This window comes from Narcine bancroftii, chromosome 4, assembly GCF_036971445.1.
Source record: "Narcine bancroftii isolate sNarBan1 chromosome 4, sNarBan1.hap1, whole genome shotgun sequence".
In the NCBI taxonomy this organism is placed as follows: domain Eukaryota; kingdom Metazoa; phylum Chordata; class Chondrichthyes; order Torpediniformes; family Narcinidae; genus Narcine; species Narcine bancroftii.
The window spans coordinates 127,061,598-127,071,554 of NC_091472.1; the positions used below are offsets into that span (position 1 = coordinate 127,061,598).

A 9,957-nucleotide genomic window follows, 5' to 3' on the forward strand; every position below is an offset into this window, starting at 1 on the left:
ATTTGCTTCCAATGGACGCTGCATGACCTACTGAATTTCTCCAGCACATTTGTATGTTGCAGTGTCCAGAGGGATACCGGTTACTTGCAGTCAGATGGAATGAGTGCAGGTTCATTGGCATCAAGAACAGCGCAAACACGATGGCCTGAAGGATCTGTTACTTCATCGTTCCAACATGTTAATAACAAACTTGAAAACTAAACTGTTCTACAGTAATAGTTCCAGATCCAAATTAACTACGGTAAACAAGACCCAACAGGGATTTGACTACAACTCCCAGAATGCTTTGCCGTTTCTTCCGGATTGTCGTGTGCCCACGGACGTTCGACAGTGGCCCGGATGTTAGGCCTTTCCTTTTTGATTCAAGGTAAGAATGGAGGGGATCGTGAAGAAGAAGGTCGATGAATATCGGGCGCCATCCGGTCTGGGTATCTTCATTAACAACAAATAACGCACGAAAAGCACAACCTGGGGAGTGATCTGTCAAGACCGGCCGATATTTCTTGTTGAGGCGGATTTTAAATTGCTGTTCGTGAGGCTTTTGCTTGGAGGCAGCCGGCGGGACCGGGACGGAAAGCCGAGTAATGCTGGTTCAGGGCTTGGCATTGAGCTGGAAAATGCCGAGGGGCAGTTGAAATGAGCTCGTTCGTCCATAGAGGGTAGGAAGGGGCTTGGCCGAGAGTAGGAGCCTGGCATCTCGGGGCACGGGCTGAAACTGACTGAGCTTGGGCCTGGCTTTCGTGTTGATTCTCCCTGAGAACAGCAGATACCAGCTTTCCTGCTCAACTCCACGTTTCTGGTCCTTTATATAGTTTTTCAACAGCTGTAAATTCAGTTTATTCAAATAAATTCCATTTAATAGGATTTTATTACTTGGTGGTGGTGACTTTTGTATAGTTCCAGTTTCTTCGGTGAATAATAATTATTGACCTTATAATTTTTACATTGGTGGATTACCCATTTAGTGAATAAGCACATCTCGCTGCTTGTTTAAATCATCATGTTCTCCAGACGTGCAACTTGAATGTTATTTGGTGTTCTATAAGGAGTAAAATAGTTTGGCTAACAATTTGTTTGGTGATCTGTTTCTTGGGACTTTTGAAGTGAGCAAAGAGTCCATCCAGTACGTTAGCAGTCTATTGTTTCAGATAATATTTTAAATCTGGTTGTCTGGCAAGCAGCAACTAGATGTTCAGTTGTACTTGTGGATTGTAATGTCCTTAATGTTGGATGTTCAGGGGCTTTTGTCATTTTGGTCTTCAGACAATTTTAATGAATTTGGGCTGGAACTTGCGTTTTGGAATTTAATTTCCATCATCACCCTGGTTCTGGAGATGCAAAAAAAACCTGCAGATTTTGGGATATGAGGCAAAAAAAAAACATTCAGATTAAGGGCCAACAATTCCATTTATCACCCTCATCCTCTGATGTTGATCAACCTGCTGAGTTGTTTCAACAGATTTTTTTTTGTGCCACCTTAATTTACTGCTAGGGTGTTAGCCCACATTCATTTCATGTCATTATGTGCACTTGCCTACATATTAATAAGCCTGATATCTTTTTGGTAGATGGCAGGGGAAACGAAGGAACCTGCGCCGGTGGAGAAAAAGGAACCCGTGGCAGGAGAAAAAAACCAGAAGAAGCCACGGCACCATTGTAGCCGCAACCCTGTACTGGTCCGGGGCATTGGCAAATATTCCCGCTCTGCCATGTATGCAAGAAGAGCCATGTATAAACGCAAATATACAGCTCCTGAAACCAAGGTGAGTAGAAAGAACATTGGTATGCTTCCTTTGCACCTCAATAATTGGATCAGCTGGGAAAGTGGGCCAAGGAGAGGCAAATGGAACTTGGAACCCTCTCTTCAACAAACTCAGTTAAAGTCTCTTACTTTCCACATTATTTATTACTGATTTTTTTCTTTATTCCAGTCAGTTTGTTACATTTCTCCATTTTATATACGTATCTTTTTTGCTCTACTGATAAGTAGAAATTCTGCCTAGCCTGCAAGGAAAAAATTCTCAGGGTTGTATGTGTATTGGCAATAAATCTGAACATTGAAGCACGAAGTTTTGGGGAACAGGTAGAAATAACACAGTAACTGGCATGGCCCTGGAGTGACCAAGGGACCAAGTACAGTGATGACAGAGATTGGCAGGGTGGCTAAGGTCTTTGACAAGCATCCTTTTGTCAAGATGATATTGGAGTTGGGATGTCACCTTACAACTGTACAAGCTGTTGGTGAGACTATGTTTAGAGTATTATTTGCAGTTCTAGTTTCCTAGCTGCAGGAAGGAAGACATTACACCAGAAGAGTGAAGGCAAGATTCACAGATATAACTGGGATTGGAGGACTAGGGTAGCACTGTTAGTGTAGTGATTAGTGCAATGCTATTACAGCACCAGCAATCAGGCCTGGGATTTGAATCCCGCACTGTCAGTAAGGATTTTGTACATTCTCCCCGTGTCTGCGTGGGTTTTCCTCGGGAGCTCCTGTTTCCTCCCACCATTCGAAACGTACCGGGGTTGTAGGTTAATTGGGTGTAAATTGGGCAGCATGGGCTTGTGGGTTGAAAGGGCCTGTTACCATGCTGTATGTTTAAATTTAAAATTTACAGATTAGCTGTCCCTGAAGAATAGAATGCTGAGTGGTGACTTTGTAGTGGTATGTAAAACAATAAGGGGCATTGATAAGGTGAATGTTTGTGATTTTGTTTTGCAGGGTAGGGGAATCTAAAATTAAAAGGCATAGATTAAGGTGCAAGATTTAAAAGGGAAGTGAAAGGCACCCCCCCCCCCCCTCCACCCCACCCCACAAAAAAGGTGATGAATAAGCTGCCAGAAAAAACGGGAAAGGCTGGTACAATTAGATTGCTTAAAAGATATTTCAACAGGTACATGGTTGGTAAAGGGTCACAGGAATTTGGGCCAAGTGCAAGCAACCTGGTCTAGGCTAGTTCAGCAGTTTGGCCAGTGTAGACCAATTGGGCCAAAGGTCCCGCATCCACGCTGCATAACTGACCAAGTTGTGGAATCTAATTTTTGCATACAGGTATGTGTACCTTTAAAAGTTTTTTGTGATTTTAAAATTAAAGGCTTGTTGTGTTCCTTTTTCAGATTGAGAAAAAGCTGAAGGAAAAGAAGTCCTTTACCATTACCAAGCCTGTTGGGGGAGACAAGAATGGTGGTACACGTGTTGTCAAAGTTCGCAAAATGGTAATGGAAGATCTTCTGTTTTGAGAATTCTAAAAATATTTTTGGACATTGGAGCAGGAGGGCTATCACATTGTTCATTTTATTTCAAGCCATGTGAAATTGAGATATTTATGATGCTGAGAATTTTTGCAAGGCCAAAGTGGTTTTCTTTTCTCTAAGGGAGTATTGTAATTATCCAGTGTTAAAATTGCTCAATTTCTTAAGAGTTATTCTTTAAAATGGTGGTTATGCTTCTTCCTCAGCATTGCAATAATTGGATGTTTATCAGTTGAATGGGTCTCTCAATTTTATTAATCCCCCTAAACCCATTTATGGCAATGGTTGTAAGCATTTCACTGTCCTTTTTGGCTAGCTATCAGGGCAGATAAAATTGGAGTTGGGTGCTATGAAGAGTTTTTGTGAGACAAAATCTGTCCAGTCACTTACAAATTCTCTGTTTGTCTTGTATTTTCCAGCCACGGTATTACCCCACTGAAGATGTTCCCCGTAAAAGGCTTAGCCATGGTAAAAAGCCATTCAGCCAACATAAAAGACGTCTGCGAAAATCCATCACCCCAGGAACAGTCCTTATCCTGCTGACTGGTCGGCACAGGTGTAAGGTAGAGGCTGTGAATATTACCATTCAACAAAAGTAGTTATGGTCTTGCTGGACTCTGAAGCACTAGAGTAGAAACTAGCTGGAAAACACTGCATTTTGTAGACAAATTAATATTTTTAACTATTTGGCATCAGTGGGGGGGATTTTTAAATTTAGTTTCTGGGCAGTGATTTTAAGAGATTTTTTTTACTTTGCAGCGTGTGGTTTTCTTGAGGCAGCTCAGTAGTGGTCTGCTGTTGGTCTCTGGTGAGTACAATTCCTTCTTTAGCATTTTCACTTGAGTTTTATTTTTGTTGGATTATTGAATGAAGGTAATACATTCATCTAACTGCAAATTTAACTTTTGTGTCCATAGCAAAGCATAAATTTAGGAAGGATTTCTTGAGTATCAGTTTTGTCCTTAAAGTCATTGTAACGTGTAAATATTTCAGTGAATTGTATTTTGCACCATTTTTCTATACTGCTTTACACATGAAGTGATGCAAAAATACCAAATTACTCAACAAAATTTGCACTATTTATAACTTCTAGTTTCTCATTTGCCGTGCTGATTCTTTAAAATTCCATACAAAGTAGGCTGACATTTTCTTCAATGAAAAATTGTAAACACTGTATTTTGTTCCCTAGCCATCAGCTGCATTCCTTTTCTTGGCCCTCAGTGATTTTATGACCATATTTTCAAGCCAACTTCAATGTCTGTGCCTTAGTCACTGAAATGCTCATCTTAATTGCTTATTCACCTGGCTGACCTCCTTTTCCTCCAAACAATGCACTGCCACCCATCGTGCCCATGTTAGTTAGTTTACATTGGATCACAGCAAATGCATGCTATCTTGTCTTTTTTATAATGCATCCTTCTTGAGGTTATGCTCCTCTGCATCTATAACAACTTTAATCAACTGCCTTCAGATAACTGTTTTTGAATTCTAGCCTCTGTGCCACAGATTTATTTGCCGGCCATACATTTCGTTAAGCTTCCAGCCCCTAGAATTCCCTCTCTAAACGTCCTCTGACCATCTTCCTTTAAGATCCAGATTTTGGGCATCTCTCTTCTGAGGCAGGTCAAATTTTGTTTGATAATGTTTCTATAAGAAACCTTGAGTCATTTACTGTATTGTAGACATTGCAAGAATATGCCAGTTAGTGCCACTTTTTTTAGCTGGTATTATGTGGGCCACTTCTTTTGGTGCACAGAACTTGTGGGGAAATGAGGAACCTGATTAGATACCCATTTATTGAAAGAACATTTTGGGACAACATTTAGGCACATTGAAACATTTTTGAAAAATTTTAATTCTTTAGTTGTGCTAATATTAAACAGCATTTAATGTCTTCATGTTTACTTGTTTCTGATTCCAAATGTTTGTGTTAGGCCCTCTGGTTGTAAACCGTGTTCCACTGCGAAGGGTTCACCAGAAATTTGTAATTGCAACATCTACAAAGATCGATGTGTCCACTGTGAAAATTCCCAAGCACCTGACTGATTCCTACTTCAAGAAGAAGAGGTTCCGCAGACCCAAACACCAAGAAGGGGAGATCTTTGATACAGAGAAAGAGGTAACAATTACACCATATTCTGGTACTTCTGCTCGCTAGCTCAAACTGCCATCATAACACATGATGGCAGTTCCTCAAGTTTGCTCAATGCCTTCTGCTTCCTGCATGACAAATCTGTTAGAGAAAATAGGTTGGTTTTGCAACTGCCCTGTTGATGGTGCCCCAGTTTTCCTCCTTGCCTGTTTAGTTGGATATGATTAAATAACCAGTAACTCTGTTGAGTGCAGTTTGTGGCTTGCCCTCCATTTCTTCAATTTGGAACATATCCCAAATCCTGTGAATGTAATGTTGCTCCTATGAGCTTAGGGTACAGTCTTGTTGTATTCTATCATATTGCATTCATTACTGGACTATAATTTCCAATAACTATTAGAGTTGAGGACCAAAGGCTGGGGAATGGGTGGACATGGACATTACATTGATCTGCTGTTTGGGGTTTCACCTGCAGTTATGTAGCACTTTTTTAGAATTTACATAACTACATTATCAGTGATGCCTTGTGTTAAAGGTATGAGCTTTAACCTTGCTCCAGAAACAGGCACAAATATTAGGCTAATATTTCAGTGCAGTACCTAGGTCCTAGGAAGTGCTGCCTTGCACCATTACTTAAATATATGGTGACTCATCCAGGTGTCCTGGTGTTAATATTATTTAACCTCATGTGCTATTCAAAGGCTGGCAAAATATTGCCATGCTCTGGTGCCATTTTGCAGAATAAAAGTTCCGTCAGAGATCACACTGTCTCCTCTAATTGTAGTTGCCCCAAATGCTGAGCTGAAGGCCCTGTTTCCAGCTGTCTGCTCTCCATCGTTGCACCTAGATCCTTGGTTCTAAATGCCATATTTCAGAACTTCTTAATTGGCTGTAGCATGTTAGACTTTATAGTGCTTTTTCTAAAGTGGGGACAAGTGTTTAGGTGGGGTACAGACTTTGCTTATTGTCATTCTGTACTTTAGAATCATCCTAGACTTTAGTTAAAATTATTTTTGTAATTAATAGGTCATCTCCCTTTTGTGTTGCAAGCTACACTCTGTGTCAAAAGTTGACTACAACGATGATTTGACACAATTTCTGCTTGCAATAGCAACTACTGTCTTAACCCATTCAGTGGTCTATTTTCCATGAGACTCACTGTAGTATTATAGACAGACAAAGATTAATCTCGGGATGTAAGAAAGATAAATCTGAAACATTTTGCAAAATGAGGATTTCACTTTGTTATAATTCTGGACAAATGGTGATTGAGAGGAATCCCGCTGAACGTGAGCAGCCTTGAATAATACAAAATTGGAGCAGAGTTTAATGTATTTTTTGCAGATGTACATTATATAATTTCCTTGATATCATGTTGTCTCTAGGAGGAAGTTATTTAGTCATGTTCCAGAGTCATTAGCACAAAATTGAACTGGCACTCCAGAAGAATGCTATTTGAACTGTAAAAGCTTTACTTTGTGTGATTTCATATATCCCATCACTATTTGATTTTTATTTATTTCTATTTCTCAGCTGTTTTAAATCGATACCACTTTTTAATGGATTGCCTGTTCAGTGCAGACATTAACTACTCTTTTCCCACATTATGACACTAATCAGAGTTCATTAAGTATTTAAATAACATTCCAGGATGTTCTTTGGGACCACACAAAGTCCATTAGCACATTTTGGTGAACTTTTAAGTTGAGGTTTTTTTTTGCTGATGAGGAATTTCAGAATGGTAATTGGTATACGGTAAAATTCCCACTCTCTGGCACTCAGACACTCAGAAATTTGAAATAACTGCCTAAAAATAAAACCAAGGAAATAACTAAATGGATAGTTTTTAAAAATAAATAAGAATAAAATTTTGAATTAAAGTTTAAATAAAAGTTTTAAATTATAAAAGTAAATGTTCTCAGAGCCAACACACACCTCTTGGTGAAGATGGGAAGAAAGCAGCAGAGCACCCTGATCGTGTCCTGTCTGCACCAGCTGCTTTAATAAAATTTCAATAATGTTGTGTTCGAATGAAATGGCAACGCCCAGGATGAATTGCTGGCTGGTGCCACTTGCTGCCAGATGCGGCTCTCCCAAAATGTCTCCCTATCCCTACCTAATAAGAGTCTTTATTAGTAAGGCTTTATTTGTAAACTTGGAGGAGGGGGTTAATTATGATGACGGCATGGTTAGTGTAGTGACTAGCGTTTCAGCGCCAGCCACCAAGGTTCGAATTTTAAGGAAATTAAAATGTGCCGAGGACCTGACTGGGGCACTTGTGTGGAGGTGAACCAGGTTGTTAGCACGAGAGGAGGGGTTTAATTATGACAGTGAAACAGTTAGCTCAGTGATGTTATAATGTCAGTGACTTGGGTTCAAATTTAAATTTTGAATTAGCTGATTAAAGTAAACTTTACATAATTAAAGACTATAATACTAAGTTTTTTTCAAATTACATTTTGCACTGTCTTGTCTTTTAAATGGTATATTCTTAATGCGGGTGCATTAGTTAGGCATTGGAAGAGTGAGTCTCAGTCAACTGGAAAAGTCGCATATCGGACATACACAATCCCCATAGGTGCTAGATAATGGGGATTTTACTGTATTTAAATTTTTCCAGGATCTGAGCATTAAAAATTGCTTAACAATCTGCATTATGATGTTATGGGAAACAGGTTTCCGTTTATCTCACTGCCACCTTTTTAAAAATAAAAATTTCAAGGCTCTGTTTAGTATGTAGGATGCAGAAATGTGTCTGATTACCCTTAAAATCATTACTACTGCTTAATTGTTGTTGGATAGAATGTTTTGGAAACTTAAAAAATCTAATTGCTGATTATTTTGACATTCTTACAATATGAGCTTCATAGTGAACATTTTCAAGCATCTTGCTAAGAGAAATAATTTGTTGTGGTTGTTAAATGCACAGATCTGCAGATTACACTTGATTCTGTGCTTTTTGTCGTATGAAAGTAGTTTCATCTCGATTCTGATTGGAAACGGCCTGATGTACTTTTAGGGTGTTTAAAATCAGTAACTAACATTAAATTTATCATCACGTATTTAACATGTGAAATGACTGGGCTTTGTTCTTGTTCAGAGTTTGATTATATTATATATTTACTGTACCCTGACTATTTTTGCCCTGCCTCATCTTTGTCCTCTTTTCTTCACAGAAATATCAGGTATCAGAACAGCGGAAAAAAGACCAAAAGGCTGTGGATTCCCAACTCATGGCCATTATTAAAAAGGTCCCACAGCTCCGGTGTTACCTCCGCTCCATGTTCTGTTTGTCTAAGGGGGTTTACCCACATAAATTAGTCTTCTAAGTAAGCTATAAAAGTTGGCCTTTATTAAAACATGTTTCAATTAACATCTGTTTTGTTTCGGATTATGTTATTCAGACATTTCAGATTTTTATTTAGACTTTTATGTTCAGTTTCACTTTATTCTTTTTGGAAGTACTAAGGGCATAATTTACTTTTCTACAGTGCATTTTCATTATAACCTTGTTAGAACTTGCCAACATACAGTTGGGAGCAAGAATAGGTTACATGATCCTTCATTGAACATTTCAAGTTTATTGTCATCTGACCATACATATACAACCTGAGTTCCAAATATCTGCAATGCTTAGGAGTAAAAATGTTGACGAGATGGTCTTGAATAGGTGATCTGGATCCAAATTCGGCCACAGTAAGAAACATCATTATGAGATTGCAGAGCTTACAGATATCCTACAGTTTTGTATTTTAATTGCCTCTTCCAAGCTCTCAATAAGCCTAACTTTTTTTTTCTATTGTGAAGAAAATTTATTTTTAAATACATTACAAAGGTATCTGGCACCTATGGGGATTGCAAGACGCCGGATAAATGTGTATCCGGTTGCTTGAGTCTTACTTTTACAACGCCTAACTAATACACCTGCATTAAGAATAAACAGTTTTAAAGACAAAAATACTGTACTTACACTGAACAAACTTCATAAACCTTAAGACATTTTACTTTATTTTCATTCACAATCTTTGAAAATATTTAACCATTGCTGCATCAGTAAGTTCCTCCCCCTCCATGAAGCTGCCCGAAAGACATTATGGATAATTAACTCCTCTCCCCCAAGATTACAGACTAATCCTCTGACCGGGGCAACCCTTACTAAGCAGGGATAAGGAGACACTTTAAGAGACTCACCCCAACAGTGAGCGGTATCATCAACCAGCTCTTCATCCTGGGCGACGCCATTTTATTCAAACACAACTTTATTCAAACAGCTGCCACAGCCAAGGCTCTCTGCTGGCTGAATATTTGCTCCCATCTTCACCAAAGGTTTATGTGTTACTTCTTTTTTTTCATGTCAGACTCTAAATTTTTTATTTTTCACACCATAAAACACGTTAGCCATGATATACACTTTTTCATTTTCACACATATACAGTGACTTTTTCTCCCCCCCCCCCCCCCTCCTCCCAAGCCACCCCCCCACCCCCCCCTCTCATCCATTTTAGGTATACAATCTAGGTTGCATTAAGCCAGTCAGACAATGTTGTCATTCAACAAAAATACACCAGTAATTCTACTGAGTCCATTCTTTTCTTTTCTTCTCCTTCCATCAA

General features: G+C 39.0%; 1 protein-coding gene across 2 annotated transcripts; it reads left to right on the top strand.

The window, feature by feature from the left end:
- The first annotated feature begins 344 nt into the window (after positions 1-344).
- On the top strand, positions 345-8,717 carry rpl6 (ribosomal protein L6). 2 transcript variants are annotated; one of them, XM_069932779.1, is made up of 7 exons: positions 345-367; positions 1,569-1,763; positions 3,118-3,216; positions 3,672-3,815; positions 4,012-4,060; positions 5,187-5,371; positions 8,521-8,717. In XM_069932779.1, exons 2-7 carry the CDS (start codon positions 1,569-1,571, stop codon positions 8,671-8,673), a joined length of 825 nt encoding a protein of 274 aa, XP_069788880.1. In that variant the 5' UTR covers positions 345-367; the 3' UTR covers positions 8,674-8,717. The 2 variants fall into 2 exon arrangements, with proteins under 2 accessions (XP_069788880.1, XP_069788879.1); XM_069932778.1 differs by having other exon boundaries at positions 363-428.
- Positions 8,718-9,957: the final 1,240 nt, after the last annotated feature.

Excerpts from the sequence above, each read along its gene's own strand:
- rpl6 (XM_069932778.1), top strand. The coding sequence starts at position 402 with ATGAATATCGGGCGCCATCCGGTCTGG. Across the intron at positions 3,217-3,671 it reads TTGTCAAAGTTCGCAAAATG|CCACGGTATTACCCCACTGA; the intron begins GTAATGGAAGAT and ends TGTATTTTCCAG. Across the intron at positions 4,061-5,186 it reads TGGTCTGCTGTTGGTCTCTG|GCCCTCTGGTTGTAAACCGT; the intron begins GTGAGTACAATT and ends TGTTTGTGTTAG.